Source organism: Nanorana parkeri, unplaced genomic scaffold (genome assembly GCF_000935625.1).
Source record: "Nanorana parkeri isolate BGI_ZX_2015 unplaced genomic scaffold, ASM93562v1 scaffold1127, whole genome shotgun sequence".
NCBI lineage: Eukaryota > Metazoa > Chordata > Amphibia > Anura > Dicroglossidae > Nanorana > Nanorana parkeri.
In genome coordinates, this window is record NW_017307395.1 from 239,623 (window position 1) to 259,581 (window position 19,959).

A 19,959-nucleotide genomic window follows, 5' to 3' on the forward strand; every position below is an offset into this window, starting at 1 on the left:
TCACACCTCCGTAGGCAAACAGTTTCTTGTCAGCAGGCTTTAGAATCTAAAAAGAGAAAAAACAGGTTACTAATGGAAAGCAAAAATGACCAAAAATTATATATCTGTATATTTGAATTCTATCAAGCTTATTTTGGGCATGCAGATTAACCCAATCCTGTCTGCCATCTGTATTTAAACATTAGGCATGTGTGGGCTTGAGTTCACCCAAGCCCACACAACTATCAGTAATATAACTCATTCCCAGCAGTAAGCTGCAGCCAGGTGGATGCATCACTGACGGGCTGTGCCGAGCATGCTTGCACATTATAGCAAAAGTCCTGGGGAACCTGAAGGGGGGAAAAAAAACAAAAAAAAAACGGAGGGTATGTGCCCTTTAAAACAAAGTGCACTTATCCTTTCGGCTCCTTTAAGAGGTCCCATCTACACCAGGAAAGGGTCATAGAAAGACAAAGGGAGAGGAGCAAAAATGTCATTTATAAAAGCTGCAGGAGGACATGTGCAAGTCAGTAAGTGAAAAGCCATTTTAAAAAAAAGGAACTTTACCCATATCGTTAAAAATCACAAAGGCTCATTTAGAAATGTTCAATGATGACAATCTAGAGATTAGATTGCCAGCTTTTTTTTTATTCTTTACATTCCTGATTTCTCTTCTCTTCTCCATTTTTGCTAAGGGCAGGTTACTAGATCTTTACTTCCTGGAACTCTGGCACATGTGACTAGGACATGTGACCATGCACATCATCTCAGGGGAGGAAAATACCTTCCGAGATCTCATGAAATTACAGATGAGACTTCCAGCAATGCTCGGCTGATGTAACCTTCCCTGGATGCAACACTTTGGCACAATTACATCATTGTGCCAAAGTGAACCAGGAAGTAGATTAACTAGTAAATTAAATACATGTTTAACTAATGATGCACTACGATTTTATATCAGCATGCAGTTGTGATTTTTTGAGAAGGGGGGGGTAAAGGGGTTTAAACCAAAAGGAACCGTTTACATAGGGCAAGCGTGTGGGCTTGTGTAGACAGACACATGCAGCACGCTCTCACTTGTGTTTCTGCATGGACATTGACCTATGAGAGGAGCAGCTTTGCCAACTACCAGTGAACTCAAGCTCATATGGACTGACCTGGAAAGAGCACATTAGAGTTTCATCCACGCTCATCATGGAGCCAGCGTTGTCGAATTCACCGCAGTAATTGGGTGCAGAACCTCTGATCATCAAATCTAAAGCTGCTCGGAGCATCATTACTATTTGTACATCAGGATTTTTCTCACCTGATGCGCTCGGCATATGAGATCCAGGTCGTGCTTGTGAAGGAATTTTGCTACGACATCAGCCCCAAAAGTGAAAGAGACCCCCCTGTCGTTTTCTCCCCAGCCGAGCACATCCTTGTCAGGATCGGACCACAAGAGGTCACACAGGAGACCCTGGTCTGGTACATCTGTGGGACGCAGTATCCTCCGGACTTGTTCCATTGACTGAAGATCAGGGGAGAGGCCTGGGGAGGGAACACATGTGCAATCAGATTTTATGTAGAGGGGGAGGGGGTGAGACCCCCCAAAAAATAAAGTGTAAACCTATGTCAGGGGTGGACAACCTTAGCACCCCAGCTGTAGTAAAACCACAACTACCAACTTCTACCTACTAGGCGCTTCTTGTGGTAGCATTTCCGGCCGATGTAAACTCTCGACTGAATCTAGCGGCATAGCACACGGTATCACAAGCAGTCACACCTCTGGCCCACTCTTGCTGACTGACGCCTGAATTGCTGTTACTACAACAGTTTTGCTCTCAACAGGGGGCGGGGGGGGGGGATGAAGGTTGTGCGGCTCTCCCGGGGGTCCGAACGTCCCCGATCGCCTCTGTAGGAGGGGCGGTCACAATCAGGCAGCGGTGAACTCTAAACGGGCAGATTAGACAGCCACTCGGGGGCCTAGCGAGGAGGAAGCGAAAGTCTAATCTGCCTGTTTAGAGGCCGCCGCCTGATTGTGACTGGCCCGGATCGCGTACTGAGGCGATCCGCGTCGATCGGATCCATTTCCATTGGTGGTCCCTGAACCTGGGCTCGCGTGCCATAGGTTCGCCACCACTGGTCTAGGACACTGTGCGGCTTTGATTTGTTCATTAATCTCTGCTCCCTGATTGCGTTGCTGCTTCTACTTGCATACTTTTTGGTAATCAGGTACAGGTTTAAAAAGGAGGTGTTCTGGTTATTGCTGAATGGCAGCTCAAGGTTTACAGATGCTTTAAAAACACAATGGGGAGGTTTGTACAACCTACAGCTAGCAGAGCACACCAAGATGGCATAACATTTTACCGATTGGGTTTATATGGAGTTTAGGACTGAAGACTTGCAGGCCACAAACCAGATCTGTATACTATACAGCGTACACAATTCTGCAAGCACGCCGCTGTATGTGTAAGCAATGAGGATTTCAGGTCCAGCAGAGTCACCAGTTAGTCATTTCCCTGTGCGCAGACGTAACCTTTGAATATGGACAGAACTGCAATACACGATGGGAACGTTTCTAGATGTATGCCAGAGGCAATTCATAGCGTTCTTGGTAACTGAACGGAGGTGAATGCAGACAGCCAAGAGCCTTAGGGATACGCGCCTGATGTGTCATGCCTAGCTATGTGCAACAAGAAATAACAGGACTATTATCCCCAACCAGAGCCAAAAGCTCTTTAGTTTTGGAGTGGGGAGGGATATAAACCCCAATCTGGAGCAGTAGCCCCTGGCAATGTCTTTCACTTTTAAAAGCTTAACCAAAAGGTGGACAGAAGCCGATTGGTTGCAATAAACGACTGCTCCAGTTTTGATAAATTCCCCACTCTGTGTATTAAAAAGCAGAGGTGTTCGTAGCATGTATGTGCAGCAAATGTGGAAGCCACACTGCCTCGTGAGGGCCCCTCTGTATAATGCGGGCCCCAATCTCACAGAGCTTCCATTCTGGGACATGCACAGCAATACATAGATTAAAAGGCAGGTTACCAATTCCTCCTTAAAAAACACTGGGCAATCTTTATTAACCCTTGCAGGGGGGTCTACACGTACTGCAAGGGTTAATTGCTCATTTTGGTCTACGGCTGAAAATAAAGCAATTCGCACCCTAACCTCCCAGCTAGTGGCTGGGACAGCGCTCCCTCCTGCTGCACTGCAGCAATAGAAAGCCCCTCAGCGTCCAATACACAGTCTATAGCAGGGGTAGCTAAACTCTGGCCCTCCAGCTATGGTGAAACTACAAATCCCATGATGCATCTCTTGCCAGGAGTCATGGCTGTGGGAATCTTGCAATGCCTCATGGGATTTGTAGTTCCACCATAGCAGAGCTGGAGGACCAGAATTGGCTACCCCTGGTCTATAGGAGGTGGTTTACTGGACCTTAGACAACTGCAGCGGAGGGGGAAGAGGGGATCTAGGGACTGGTTTAAGAGCAAGCCAGCTCCAAGGAGCAAGTTAGTATGACTTATTTTCAGCCCAAGACCAAAACGAGCAGTTAACCCTTGAAGAGCAGGGGTAGCCACACTGAAGGGGTTAATAAAAAAAACTAGCCAGAGTTTATTTAAAAAAAAAGGTGCAGATACACACTAAAAGCTAAGCACAGAGGCAGCTGAAGATTTCCAGTGTCCCCAGCAATCTGGCCAAGCACAGCAGGGGTAGGCAGACGCTGGCCCTTTAGCTGTGGTGCAACTACAAATCCTATGAGGCATTGCAAACCTGGACAGCCACAGACAAGACTCCCACAGGCAGATGCATGATTGGATTTATAGTTGGATTTATAGTTCACGACAGGCAAAGGGCCGGAGTTTACCTACCCCTGCTCTACAGTACCCAGAATAGATATAGTAGTGATTTTTGTAATAGTAATATGAAATACAGACTGGCATATGAAATGCTCCAGTATCATACAATACTAATACACCAATATTAGAATATCAAGTCAAGCCTTCGTTCCTAAAAACAATATTTTTAATTTGCTTTTTAAAATGACCATCACAAGTCTTTGTTCAGCAGGTCTTATAATTGCTAAAAATGATAAAATGTATTTCTAATGTGATCCAAGAAGCAGAGACATACCCCGTGGTGTGCACTGGCTGGTAAACATCCTGGATTCTCCCCCTCCCCCACACTGGGAAAACTATTGTGTTCACTCAAAAGGCCGCTCAGAGCTGCATTCCATGAGCGGCATGTAACTCACCTCCATGACAGCAGAAGATCTTCTCGTCTACGATGGCAGCAACAGGTAAGCAGTTAAAACAATCTGTGAACGTCTTCCACAACTTGATGTTGTACCGTCTTTTACCTGCAAGTAGAAAAGAACACATAAATGGGAGTCATTCTGGAAGTCAGGAGCTAAATGCATTAAGTCTGAGCCAATCCACTGATCTTCATAGTACAAGAATCAAATATTCTTTTAACCCCTTCATGACTGAGCTTGTTTTTAGTTTGTTTGTAAGTGACTGACACACTTGACATTTTTGCTGTGTGATTCTTCCACGTCAGTAATATACTTTCTTACAAAGTGCACCCACACATTATATATTGTTTTTTAGAGGACAGATAGACACACGTGAGATAAATATGTAGCCCTAACGCCTCACTTAGGACAAATTAATTTTTTTTTTTAAAAAGGAAAAACGTTAACACTTTTCCCAGTTTTGATTTGTAGTATTTTTTACAAAACCAGCACAGCTAAAAAAAAAAAAAAAAAAAAAAAAAAAAGCAATACATTCCTTTATTTTTTTACACTTTACTATTTTTTTTAAAACTTTTAAAATTTCTCTTTTATTTAATTATATCAAGCAGTCATTGTGAATTACTGCTTGATAAATTAATACATTTTTGGTTATCATCAGGCTGTTGCAAACGTCAGAACAGCCGATAATAAGTTAGTGACACTGATCCTGCAGCAGTTCAGGATTCAGCTGTCGCTAAAGGTTTTTGTGAACGTTCCAACAATCTGAGAGAGATATTAAGGTATCGGGTGTCTGAAAAAGGTTAACCCTTTCATTAATGAATGCCTCTATACGTATACAGTGTACGTGACGAGTCATTTGGTCCCTTTGTGGCAGGACGTACAGTGTACGTCTCCCGTCACGAAGGGGTTAAAGCTGAACTCCAGGCAGACATCAAAAAGTTAATGCAGCTCTGTATTAATCATCAAAAGGGTATTGCATTGTAGGGCTCTTCCAGACACGCACACAGATCATGTGCATCCATACCCGTGCGGATGTGCAGGTTTGAATGCGTGACCGCGTGCAATTGTGTCCTCCCATAGGGAAGAACAGGCCGCTGCACAGTTACATACAAGCAGTACCTGTCCCTTCTGGGATCGGTTCATTTTATGGATTTGCATGCCTGTCCGAATGAGCCCTTAAAGTGCACACAGTCCCTGGGCAGCAGAACTCACATTAGGGATAGAAGCAGCACAAGGAGCCAAATCGATTGTTAAAGAAAACCTGAATTCCAAAGCAAGTCATGTACAGTACCCGACAGGCTTACAGTAGGACTTCAATAAAAACACTTCCCGATTTACGCGGGTGCCTAGGCAATTCTTGCCTGTGGCCTCAGCTATATATCTGCAGCGTGAGATCTAAGGAACGGCTGCCTCAGGAGATATGAGGTGAGATTTATTGATGTCTCTGCTGCTCTCCTTCCTGGAGACTGACATGGGGATGCAAATCCGTGCATCACCACAACAGCCGCCTCCACACGAGAGTGTAGAACAAAAGGATGGCAAATCCATAATTGAGGAAGCATCAGAAACACCATGGGCAATACCGGTGACTACTCCTTCGCCCTCCACCTACTTTTTGTTGGGCACAGATGCCAGAGTCCTGCTCCTATTGAACAGCAGCACAGATCCTGTCTCCTGCTCTGCCAGACAGGGCTGTACACATTTCAGGACTGTATAGACAAATCCCCTGGCAGGTATATCTGTGCTCATTCAGCTGTTCGCCTGGAGTTCAGCTTTAACATGACTTTTCCCCCCAACAGTAAATGCTAGTTGCCTGGCTGCGTTTCCAACTAACTTGCTTCAATACTTGGGAGTCAATGTTCCAGAACATGTACAAAAGTGTCTAGGAATTCAAAATATTAAAACTAGACGACATGACAGCCGGTAACTAGTAATTGCAGATAAAGAAGCCATGACGCCATCTGTTTCTCTCAGGTTTCCTTTAAAGAAAGGAAAGTCAGTCAGTGCATCCCACAAGACAAAATTAAACAGCTTACGGTGTATTTACGGTGTATTTACGCTGTGACCCCCCCATGAACAATGGCAGCCCCCCGACTGGTGTTCTGTACTTACATTCATCGTAGAACCCATAGATACGGTTGATGCTGGCACACTCATGATTTCCACGCAGCAAGAAGAAGTTTTCTGGGTATTTAATCTTGTATGCCAACAACAGGCAAATGGTTTCCAGAGACTGCTTGCCACGGTCCACATAGTCACCCAGGAACAGGTAGTTACTCTCCGGGGGAAAGCCGCCATACTCAAACAATCGTAACAGATCATAATACTGTCCATGTACATCACCTGGGGGAGGAAGAGAGATAACACATCAATTCCTATCCACACGCACAGCCACAATTTAAAGTACTATTCCATTTAAAAAAAAAAAAAAAGACCCGATAAGATCAGCCATCCATTACAGCTAATCACATGTCCTTTTCATTCACCATTTTAACTCTTTGGGATCCTTTACCCACAGATTCTGAACATTTGTATTAGGATCACATATGATGTGATTGGCACTTATGCGTGAAGCACATCAGTGATCCCTATGCCACATTTGAAGCACAACTATGAGAAAGATTAAGAAAAAAGTTATACTCGCCCGCTCAGAGCCAGCCGGCTGCAACAGCACTCTCTCCACTACAGCGATGGCATGGTCCTTGGCATTCTCGCATCTAATACACTGCGTATAAGATGCGATGACTCGGGGACCTTCGACTGCAGCAGCAGAGGGGCCAGTGAGGCTGGAAGGACCGGTCTAACAGCAAGCCAGCCCCGAGGATCGGACGAGTAAATATTTATTTTCAGCCCTAGAGCAAAATGAGCACTTAACCCTTGCAGTGCAGGGGTAACACCACTGCAAGAGTCATTAATTTCCCCCGGAATTCTTTTTAAAAAAGGTGAAGACAGTCCATCACACACACACAGAGCTTTACATTGGATACATGGCATGCAAGCCATTACTAGCATGCCTCAGACCTTCGCAGCGATCCTGAAGTCATTAATATGAAATTGCCAACCTCCAGATGTCAGCAATGCCAGGTGACCCTGGAGATAGCCAAATCCAGGGGGGGGGCTCTGGTAAGCATCAAAACTGTTAGGAAGTCCCATCTTTGTTGTCAGTGTCCCATTGAGAAGATGACTCCACTTCCTGTGCTGTACACAAAGTGAAAGTCTTACGTACCTGGTAACCAGCACAAATGTACCCACTAGATGCATTCCTTTTATTCTTGTAGCGACAACCCACATTTGTGGATTTCTCACACTTTCAGTTCTGGTGACTGTAGTCAGCGGGACAAATGGAAACTTAACATGTATAACACTACTTCCTGTATTATATACAAGGGAGATGGGCCAAATCCTAGGAGCCAGGTAACTATGAAAACTTGTGAGCCTTCCGGAGTAGTCACTGAAGGCACACCATCCCTGGCTAGAACCACCAGCTCCTAATGTCCACATGGATTTGCCCACCACGACATATGGAAACAGATGAGATGAATCCATCCATGTTACAAGATGCAATTTGTGTGGATTCAGTCCCCAAGACTCATCCAAGAGCCTCTTTCTTAGCACCCGGATCCCCAATGTAGACAAGAGGACCAATGCAAAACAATGAATTTACCCAGTTAGAGCAATGCGTCCTGTGCAATAGACACGAGCAGTCGTTCAACCACAAGATGAGGGGACCTCTGACACTCACCACAGATCTTCAGCGGGGCCTCCAGCTCCAGAAGGATGGGTTGACTCAGGAAGATCTCACGAGACTTCAGACACAGCCCTCTGATCTCGTTCTCCGACAACTGAACATTCTTCCCCGGACGGCATCCTTTCACTGGAAGACAATCAATGGTCAAGGAATACATTTAAATTGACAACCTACGATATAAAAAAAAAGTACAAAGCTTTGATTGCCATCTCTCCTGGTTTCAAGAGCAATAAACGATCTGGGGAAAAACCTGTGACTGTTGAAGCTGAAATCTTCTTCCATGCAACCTACTTCCAGTCAGTTATCTGCAAGCAGGTTCCTAAAGAGCCTATGCCACTTATTACTGGGACAACCACCAATCTGTCTAGGATTGATCAAGCATCTGAATCTCAGCAGCCAATACAATGGGTGAGCGGTTCAAAAATAAAAAAATAAAATAGGAGAATCCACCGGCAAATACCACAACTTGGGATAAAAAAAAAGTTGCAGCTTTACCAAAAAAAATAGAATGTATAACGGTCCATTCTGGAGTTGCAGTACTCGAGTAAACTGATTGAATATAGATAGTAAGCTCTCTATGCAAAGTTCAGTTTCCAAGACTCCAGACAGATCGGTGACTTCCTTCCCATCCTATGTGCACAGACCAAGAAATCAGGGCTGGCCTATTTCAGCACCAAGAAATGCCGAGTTGTTCGACCTAAAAAAGGAATAGGCGAGGACAACACAATTCATGTTTTTACACATTTCTCTCTGCAAAAGGCAAAGCAGATCTAAAGCCAAAACTCTCCACCCCAATTTGGAAAGAGATGGGAATGGTTAAACCCTCATGTTGCGATATACGTCCCGCTGGGAAGATTTCTCTTTCGTTCCCATCCTATAGGCCCACAAAAGGAAGTGTGAGGAAATGGTTACAAAGCAAACATTCCCCCCTAGCCGTCAGCAGAACCAGTGTCCGCCATTGGAATATTTACTCCATTTCTGGTGACATCTCAGCTTATGGATATTCCCCTCACTTCCTCCTTGTGAAAAGGGTAAAGATAAAGAAAAAGGGGGAACCCCCCCCATGCCGGCACAAACACTGAACTGTGGCAACAACAGCCTTTATTCCATTAACAAGGATGTTATTGTTGATTTAACCTGCGGAAGTCATTTCCTCCAGCTATGCACAGATCACCATCATGCAAGAACACCAAGAATATAATCTGGGTGACTAACAACTCAGGAATCAAACAAGATCATGGGTTAGGTTTATAAAAAGCAGGTCTATCCAGCCACATTAGCCCAAAACAGTCAAGTCGTGAACAGGCAGCTGGGGAAGAGGGCAGACGAGGAAATGAAAAGCCTCATCTGCAAGGAGTTGCATGTATGGCGTTGAGCGAGTACATGTAGCAATCAATGTCAAGTTAGCAGAGGTGTCCCCAGGACAGGCGTCACCCGCTGAGATGTCATTACGCATTGCGTGTAATGTCACGCGCACTTAGCCATCAGCGGCCATCTTTGCGAGGTGGCGGTGATCTAAAGTTCCAATTTATCGAGTTCTCCAACTGCCTGACTTCCGGTTTAGTTAGAACTAAGAGGTTTGACCAAGAAAGCTCTTCTGCAAGAGTGCCAGCCGTGGCATTGCCCTATACACATACACCACAGCAATGAGGTACGCTCGTGCAGAAGAGCTTTCTTGGTCAAACCTCTTAGTTCTAACTAAACCAGAAGTCAGGCAGTTGGAGAACTCGATAAGTTGGAACTTTAGATAGAACACCGGCAAAGAGAAGAATACAGTCCATATACACATCGCACTCGGAACCGCTGTTCCATCAGATAAGAGGTGGGTGCAACGGGTGGCTCCCGTCAAAGTATACAAGTAGAAAAATGGACACCGGCACTCCAAGGCAAATCCAGTACGTCTATTTATTCGCTCGGCCGGAGGAAACACAAAAATAACTGAAGTGTGCTAGGCTGGGACTCTTTATTCTAGGTGTGGGTGATGTGTTTCCTGTTTCCGGTGGGAGGAGCCTCTCTAATGCTGTCCTGGAAGGTGACTAGAGAAAAATGGACACTGGCACTCCAAGGCAAATCCAGTACGTCTATTTATTCACGGACATGTTGCATAGTCAAACACTAAGTACAATGTTTTGGGGTCTCACAGGATCCCCTTCATCATCAGGCAAACAAGTGATCAGGGGCATGACACCAAAATGACTGACACCCCACTATCTGATGGTGTGACCCATTGGGATGTCGCTGTTAGGACTAGTGATTTCCACCAATACGAATTAGAACTGTTGAATTTACCAACCCCTATGCCCTCTCCTCCCATCCAGCTCAACAAGAACCTCACCAACCAAAAGACTCATAACTACCATCACTGGTATCGGCTTAGTAGTCCTCAACCAGGGATGCTAATCCAGCCTTCAAGATCAAGTAATGACCCAGGTGAAGCTTTTGTTTTTTTTAGTTTAAGTCTAACCGATAAATTAAAGAAAAAAAAAAAAAGCAAAAGTAAAAGTTCAAGTCAAATCAAAGACTATTCTGCAGTTACACATTACAATATTGGAGAAGATGATTTCCCAACTAAAACGGATCTGAATCAAAAAATCGGTGAAAGTCAAACATTAGGAAACCCCCCACCCCAAGCTCAACCTGAAATAAACAAGACCAGACCTCGCTGGCATAAGCGTGACGATACAAGTGCACCCTGACAGCACATGTCCGCGACAGGAGAAAGCAAACAAACCAGTATAACCGCAGGAACGTCGGCCTCACAACCCCGGCAACGGCAAACACCAACAGCCAGGCAGAGATTAGAGCAGATACACCCATTAATGGGCAGATCAGTGACATCAGATTTACAAGCGTGCGGAAGAGGCACGGAGATTATCAGACGCAGCTCACAAAAGGTGGCGGTCTGGTGGGAATTATCCAGAAGGTGCGGGTGATGGGAGAGGTCCGTGTAGAACATCTGCTGATGTAATGAAGCGTACAGTGTTGCTACCAAAAAGGTGAAGGACGTACATTACCCCGATCTGTTTATTGAAGCCAATATTACCAGGAAAACATGACTCTGCATGTGTGCACAGGCCTTAAAGGGACACTAAACTCAGGAGATTAAATCTTAAAAATGCATTCCAATACCTTAAAAGGGTTATTAAACCCTCAGTGGTTTTTGCATATATACAAGGCTAGCAAGGAGAATATGCAAGCAAAAAAAAAAAAAAAAGGGTTTAAATTACCCGTGTCTTTGCCGCGCGCTCCCGTCTAAACATCTGAAGAGTCTCGGGCAGCCACAAAGGATCTTGGTGCAAGCGCACTTCAGATGTTTGGCCGGGAGATGAGACACAAGGTAAGTCTATGGATCAGAGACCCGCACGACACCGTGTGACAGCAGAGGAGCAGAGGGGAGGACAGAGGAGTCAGTGCTGGATCAGAGACCCGCACCAGCGCTGGAGGGACAGCTAAAAGGACAGTAAGGGAAAAAGATGATCGAATCAAGAAGTCACTACAGCAGGATTGTGACAGGGCAAAAAAAACACAAAAAACACTTTACGTCACTATGAACAATGTATATTATTTGTGTATCACTCGGCTGCAGATCCTCCAATCATCTCAATTGGTGCTTACACTGTCCTTCCTTCTGGAGGGGGGCTACCTTTGTTCCCTGTGAGTGTTGTAGTCACCGCTCCAAGCTCACTCCCAGGATGGACTACAATCTCATGTTTAGTTTACCGATTTGTATTGAGATTGTAGTCCATCCCGGGGGGGGGAGCTTGGAGCGGTGACTACAACACTCACAGGGAACAAAGGTAGCCCCCCTCCAGAAGGAAGGACAGTGTAAGCACCAATTGAGATGATTGGAGGATCTGCAGCCGAGTGATACACAAATAAGATTATGTTTTTATTAATATTTCAGGTTAATGCATTTTAAGGATTTCACTCCTGGGTTTAGTGTCACTAAGAGAGACACACGAGAAAAACAAAACAGATTTTTGCTCTGGTGAAAGATGCTCTGTAAGCATAATAAAACTCTGCAACAAAAAAAGTTTGTATATGGATGTCCAGTCGAAATTCTGTTTGCTCTGGGCAGTCGAGAAGACTTCAGATCTTGTCCAGTTTTTCCCACCTATAATCCACCACTGGGGAGATCATTGCCTGCCTTGCTGTAACGCATTGAGCGAAGGCCAGAGCGAGCAAGATTTGGGGGGGGTTCCCGCAGTGAAGCAGGCAAAGGGGAATAGTGAAAGCCTCCCATGCCAGAGTGAGCAAGGAGTGGTGGGGGGAGAACAGGGGAGGGCTAGGCCACCATGCCAAAGTGAGCAGGGGGGGGCACCTACACCAGAGAAAGTAGGGGGGGAATGGAAGGCTACCACACCAGAGTGAGCAAGCTCTCACAGTGAAGTGAATGGGGGGGAATGGAGCAAGTACCCGTCAGAATGGGAGGGGGGGCCCCCCTGCTATGCCAAGCTACCACTATTTATTCTGACATGCTGCTAAGGGCCACCTCTTTTGTTCTGCTTTCTATAGGTATTCAGTGTATATACAGGTCAGTTACCTGTCCCGGGGTAAAGCACCAGCAAAGTTCCTCAAAGACTGTGACCTTACCGGTATATCACAGAACATTATGTGATGACTTTACAAGCAAAGTCACAAATAGTATCAGCAACAGAGACAACGCTAATTACAGAAACATCTTCCACAGATGGGAGGCAAAACACAAATTACAGGCTGTGCCCCCAAAGACAGTGTTTTCCCTGCACACAGCTAAAATGCTCTTTCTTCCACATTCCGAGGAGCTGCATCATAGACTCTGAACCAGAATATGAGCCGAGGAAAAAGCTGGAGATAAGATAAGGAAATAATCCCAAGATCAAAAAAAAAGCCAAAAGCCATTACTTTTTCTCATGCATCATAAACATCTCCTGGCCATTTTAAAGCCCCATCACACCATGCGTTGTGTTCAAACTTCACCCACCAGTTAAAAGGTCTCCCAAATCAGTAGCTTTTAGGGCAGATTTACACCATTTTCTGGACCAGATCTGGAAAAATGGTGTGAACCTGCCCACAGTTCCAGTGCATTCCAGACCGGACAAAATGAGACTTGCAGCATTTTTTGGTCTGGAACAGACTGCACTGGTGGGAACAGAGGCCTAGGGATACATTAGGATGCGTTTTGGTTCTGGAAATAGTCTGGTCTGGAGATGATGTGGTGTGAATGTGCCCTTAAAGCATGCCAACTGTCATGGTTGTGTGTGCTTATTTCAGCTCTCAACCGAACTTTAGAGAATTTATGAGGTGAGTGCTTTTCACTCAGCCTCATAATCTGAGCCCACCTGTGACAATGAGACTGTCACAGGTCGGCTCAGGAGATCGGGAGGTGAGCGAACACATACCGGCGTTCACTTCTTGATCCTGTCACTGCAGAGAGCCGTGACAGGGGAGGGGCTGGATTACCCCCTCCTCCAGCGCTGACTGGCGGAAAGGACAGGGGAGGGGGCGGGTACAGCTGGCTCTGCCTCTAGATAGGCAGAGCCAGCTGTCACTCACGCAGCTGGGTGGATCCAGACAATTGTGGGGATCCGTTTGAGCTGCGGCGTCTCAATATACCGCGAGCTGCTCACGGTATACCGAGCTTAGGGTGACGGGAGTGCGCTAGTTTGTGTCCTCCCGTTACCCTTAGGAGAACTATGGGGAAAAGCCCAAACCTCATAGTTCTCCTTTAAGCCCTCAAGTGGCTGGCGTCATAACTGATCATAGGTGCAGCACCACGGCAACAGCAATCCAAAGAGAGGCCAAGATGGCGCCTTCACCGACTAGAAGGGATAAGAGGTTGTAGTTCCAATATGACATTCTTATTGGCAGGGCATGACCAAATCAGTATGTGCATTGCAGTGCTGATGGGTCACCTACTACTATCAGCAGCACCACAATGCAGTGCATACATTATAGCAGCACGCATGTCAATAGCCCCCCCTTCACTCTGCCAGATCTAATCAGAAGCTCAAGGTTAATCTGTGGGCAGGCCGATGTCAACAGCTGTGTCCATTTACGTTACAGGTAATTGGATATAAACAGACCCATGTTAATGGATCCCCACAGATCAGAACGGATGTTGTTCGTGTAAATGGGCCCTTTGGGTACACAAACACTGGAAACTTTACCGTGTTCATTTTGCATTGTGACACACAGAGCTAAGCTACATGAGCAATTTTAATCTGGTGCTACTGAGATTAAACAACTTGCTGGCAGTCAGATGATCGGGTAGCAGATGCACAGATTTATTTTGGTAGCTCAGTCATTTAATTGTTAGGAGTAACTAATGACTGCTAAACAGTAGAACAAACGGCTCCCTACAGAGCAAGAGCAGTGTTTCCCCAGCCTTCTTTTAGTCACAGAATCCTTTAAAAATATGCAAAATCTCGAGGCACCCCAAACTGAAATGTAAAATGTCAAGGGGTAGCTCCATGCAGAAGAAGTGCATTTCCCCCCCTTTACGTCAAGATTTCCTCACCCGTCGCACCAGTAACGTCCCCCAAACATCAGGAGCGCCACTTCACATCAGAACTCCACACTCTCACATCAGGAGACCCCTTTACATCAGTCCTACCACAAATTTTTGAGGCACATCAATGCACCCTGGTTAAGAATGGCTGCTACAGAGTAAATTTTAGCTCAGGCACTTCGTGTTATAGGGTAACACTGTCCCCGTCTCAACTGCTTTTTTGTGTCGTCACCTGGGCTTCTAGAGAGAATACTAATGCATACTGCACAGACATGGGCCACTGTTCACCACCGGAGAAACATCATGCAGCAGTCACTGGAGTGCGTGGATAGAAGTGGCTGCAGGAGATTGGCAGTACTGAGGCAAAGACAAGTATTTTACTAAACCAAAACAGTAAATGTTTTGATATACAAAAAAAAGAGATCAAAACTGGAGCAGACAGGAAATTGGGAGTGGCAGTCCATGGCAACCAATCAGCTTCTGTTTAGTTTGTACAGTTAAACATTGTAAATGAAGGCTAGCAGCGGATTGGTTGCCATGGGCAGCTGCTCCAGTCTTCATAAACTCCCTTCCCAGCGCTTTAGCACGCCATTTGTCATTCTGTTCAGGTTACTTAGACTATGCACAAGCATAAAAAACAAAAAAGGATAGACAAATGGCAACATACTATTTACTTATCACCATTACTAAAATGTCTGTGCGCCTCCTCCACATGCCTGCTCCCTGAATACCGATCACTTCTAGAATATGTACATATACACTATATCTATATATAATTCTTTATTTGCTTTTACAAACTGTCATCACACGTCTCCTCCAAAGCTGCGCGCTCTAATTTCAGGATGGTTAGCCGTTGGCAGAATAGCAAATCCTCATCACCTGTGTCAGCCATATCCATTGCCTTTCGCACGGCCCCAGATACAAGATTAGTGACGTCTCCTCATACCACCAGCCAGGACTCGAGCGCACCCACACCCAAAATATAGGCTCAGCCCAGTCATCTATAATATGTCATTTGGCAGAATTGTATTGCAAGAGGTTATGCATAAGACTGGAATAGAACCAAAAAAAAAAACTAAAGTACAAAGTGAAACCAACCGAAGATCTCGTTTCAGTTTCCTGGTGCTAGCCAGCTGAGTAATAGGGTCAACAAGCTCTATTTTCTCCGCTCCAGTCTTTACACATCAACTCCAACGAGGCTTCCACCAAGTATCCCTGTGACCAGAAGTGGTCCAAGGATGGAAAACCTGTCGTCAACTGCTGACAGGGTCATGGGTGGCCAAGGCTCATTGATAGATGTGCAGAGGGAAGTCTGACCCGTGTAGTCCGATCCAATAGAAGAAATACTGTAACTCATATTGCCGAAAATGTTCATGTTGGTTCTGATAGAACGGAGTCTGAACACACACAGAGCATCGCAGTTTGTAGTATATGGGACTGTGTAGCCGCAGACCAGTCAGGGTGTCCATGCTGACCCGTGTGCACCACGGCAATGGAAGAAGGTGGCCTGGTCTGCTGAATCACATTCTCTTTTACATCATGTGGATGGCTGTGTGTGTCACTTACCTGGGGAAGAGATGGCAACAGGATGCACTATGGAAAAAGGAAAGCTGGTGGAGGTAGTGCGATGTAATGGGCAGGGAAACCTCGGGTCCTGCCATTCATGTGGATGTTACTCGGACACGAACCACCAACCTAAACATTGTTACTGACCAAGTCCACCCATTCATGGAAACATTATTCCCTGATGGCAGTGGCCTCTTTCAGCAGGATAATGCGCCCTGCCACACCGCAAATATGGTTTGAGGAACACAATGAGTCTGAGGTGTTGACTTAGCCTCCAAATTCTCAAGATCTCAGTCCGATTGATCATCTGTGGGATTTGCTGGAAAAACAAGTCTGGTCCATGGAGGCCCCACCTCACAACTTTCAGGATCTGCTACCGACGGCTTGGTGCCAGACACCACAGCATATCTTCCGTGGTGTAGTGGAGTCCATGCCTCGCCGGGTCAGGAAAAGGGGGACCTACTCAAAGTTAGGCGGGTGGTCACCATGTTATGGCTGATCAGTGTACATCTAAATCCGTAAAGTAGAGAGCCATAACAAATCTGATGATTCACCTTCATAAAATTATTACCAAGGACTTGTTCACACTGCATTCAGGGTGCTTGTCTGGCATTTTTAAATTGCACACATTTGACACGTTCCAAAGCAAAATAAATGTATGCCGCTGCGCTTTTTTTGAAAACTAAAACTGCAATTATGTGAAAGCCGGTGATTAGAATCCATTGAATTGATGGTGCTTGCTATTGGAAAGCATCGAGAGTGAACAAGCAGTAAAAGTCTACTAGGTCATTGTGGAAGAATGTAACTTAAAATAATAAACTCCCTGGACCTACTTCGTAATTTATAAAAGGGGCAAGAGTTCTATTAGTAGCTGTATCCAATATGCAGATATACGTAAATATGGACACACGCAGAACGCTACATCTTCCACCATCAGGAATAGGAACAAGTCAGTTTGTTTTTGTTGCTTTAATATACATTAGCTTTCCACTTCCATCAAGCAGCATTTACATCATCCTTTGACTCATACGGAGAAGAAAAGCCGTTCAGGAACAAATGCCTGTGTACACAAGCCCTCCGGCAGTATACTAGTCCCCTATAGAAATATCCATAGCAGCAGCCAACAGGGACACAAACAAGCAGACAGAATATATCTGCTCAGCTCAGGGAGGCTTCTAAAGACACATCAGATACATAAAGTATACAGGAGGGTGACTATAATCACCCATATAGACCCCTGCATGGAAACATCATCCCTTCCACAACCCTTAATACAGCCATTACGGTTGAAGACAAAGCATAATGTATCCCATCTCCTAGAGCAGGGGTCGGCAACCCCCGGCACGCGAGGCCACATCGGCTGGCACGCAAACTATTTTTTTTGCATTTGAGAGCTTGCTCGAGCCAGCTGTCAGATTGAAGTCCCACCCACCTCCCTGACGTGACCAGTTGACGTTCGTGCGCGGAACCGCACAGAGGTCCGCCGTGCGCTGGTGCTGGACTGAGGTCCGCCGTGCGCTGGTGCTGGACTGAGGTCCGCCGTGCGCTGGTGCTGGACTGAGGTCCGCCGTGCGCTGGTGCTGGACTGAGGTCCGCCGTGCGCTGGTGCTGGACTGAGGTCCGCCGTGCGCTGGTGCTGGACTGAGGTCCGCCGTGCGCTGGTGCTGGACTGAGGTCCGCCGTGCGCTGGTGCTGGACTGAGGTCTGCCGGGCATCAGGTATGTAAAAAACCTGTGTTTTATGAAAGTGCAGCGTCTGGGCTGGTCTAGTTTTAAGATAATACAGAAACAGGGATCACACTAAAACTGTAAGTCCAGTTTACTTTTTTAGTACATGTAAATATATTTTGTGTGTGCAATAGTTATAAAATGTTTTCACTTACAGTTGTGCTGCTAACGGCAAGATAAACACATTCAAATAATTAGTGAGTTTAACTTATTATTAGCAGTACAACTATGAGTACAAAAACTGAAATTTGCTAATACCATGGTGCACTATTGTTCAATGGCACTCGGTTGTCTGATGGTTGCAAAAATAGCACTCGGTGTGTAAAAGGTTGCTGACCCCTGCCCTAGAGACAGGCTCAAGTCACCTATATATGATCATACAAGGTCACCTTCCCTACAGAGCGATACAAGAGGGCTGGCTATTACAAGCTATCACTTCCCTATACAGCTACATAAAATAAAATGTAGATATGGGGAAATCTAGCTATCCAACACATTATAAAAGATTTCCTGCAGCTCTCTACAGAGCCACCCAGGTACCTATAGAATGGAATAAGCACACCACTGTACCTTATAGGTTTTTATAGGCCCTCCTTACCATGATGTCTTGAATTGTAATGTCTTCCTTATATTGTAAAGCGCTGCACAAACTGTTGGTGCTATACAAATCCTATATAATAAATAATAATAAATAATAGAGAGACCGGTCACCTAAAGGATAGTATAGACAGGCCGCTACATATCCTAGAATCACACAGGGACCTGTAGAATGGGATACACAAGCCGCTCTCTAACCTAGAGAGATATCCAAAATGTAATATGGGCACCTATAGAAGATATGCACTCTAGATTTCTATAGAGACATATAAAATAGGACAAAAGCTACATAAAATAAAATGTAGATATGGGGAAATCTAGCTATCCAACACATTATAAAAGATTTCCTGCAGCTCTCTACAGAGCCACCCAGGTACCTATAGAATGGAATAAGCACACCACTGTACCTTATAGGTTTTTATAGGCCCTCCTTACCATGATGTCTTGAATTGTAATGTCTTCCTTATATTGTAAAGCGCTGCACAAACTGTTGGTGCTATACAAATCCTATATAATAAATAATAATAAATAATAGAGAGACCGGTCACCTAAAGGATAGTATAGACAGGCCGCTACATATCCTAGAATCACACAGGGACCTGTAGAATGGGATACACAAGCCGCTCTCTAACCTAGAGAGATATCCAAAATGTAATATGGGCACCTATAGAAGATATGCACTCTAGATTTCTATAGAGACATATAAAATAGGACAAAACACAAGCTACTAGCCTCCATAGAAATACATAGAGTGGTATCTACAAGCTCCTATCATCTACAAAGATGGGATCCTATAGAGAATCACAGAATGGGATATTCAGAAAACTATCCACCCTACAAAATCTCTATAAAGCCAGCAGCATATAAAGATGGCATTGCTATCCCTATAAATCACTATACAGCCACCTATAGATATATACCCTATGCAAGCCACGATCTAACATATGGCCCTATACAGCCACACAGTGACAGAACAAGGTGTACACAAAGACAGGGACTCCACCGTAGTTTCTTCTAGAGATATATACTAACATGCACATCCTAGGGCCTCCCCTATAGACCTCTGTATAATCAGATGCAGCAGGGAGAAGTCTAAGGAGACATAAACCAACATACAAGCCGCGGGCTCCCCTATAGAATGTAATATGTAGAGTCACCTATAGAGATTTATGTATAGTATAAGGCAGCTATGCCCTGCCCCTTATAGCTCTCTATACAATACACAGTCAGCTATTGAGATGCATGTATATCACAAGTCAGCTACACCCTCCACTCCCTCTTTAAACATTAGACAGTCACCTGTAGAGGCATGTGTGCAATACCAACATTATAGCATGGGCAGCAATACATTGCATAGGTACCCATAGAGATCTATGCATATTGTGTACATAACACCCAGGCACCTACATGAGGACCTTTACACCCTACACAATGAGGGGAATTTATCAAAACTGGAGAAAACAAAACCTGGAGCTGTACACAGCAACAAATCAGCATCCACCTTGCATTTTCATAGCTTAACTAAACAGACTGAAGAGAGAAGCTGATTGGTTGCCATGGGCAACGGCTCCATATTTTGATTAACCCCCCCATTATACCTAGGCACCTATATACAGTA

The 19,959-nt window shown here is 45.1% G+C and overlaps 1 protein-coding gene across 1 annotated transcript in view; it reads right to left on the reverse strand.

The window, feature by feature from the left end:
- Window positions 1-19,959, reverse strand: part of LOC108796512 (serine/threonine-protein phosphatase alpha-2 isoform-like) — a 22,305-nt gene that overhangs the window by 2,010 nt on the left and 336 nt on the right. The window contains exons 2-7 of the mRNA XM_018568001.1: window positions 7,956-8,087; window positions 6,326-6,556; window positions 4,214-4,318; window positions 1,269-1,509; window positions 1,137-1,221; window positions 7-46 (exon numbers count right to left, since the gene is read on the reverse strand). Coding sequence (XP_018423503.1) covers window positions 7-46; window positions 1,137-1,221; window positions 1,269-1,509; window positions 4,214-4,318; window positions 6,326-6,556; window positions 7,956-8,087 — 834 coding nt within the window. The remainder of the gene's footprint in view (window positions 1-6; window positions 47-1,136; window positions 1,222-1,268; window positions 1,510-4,213; window positions 4,319-6,325; window positions 6,557-7,955; window positions 8,088-19,959) is intronic.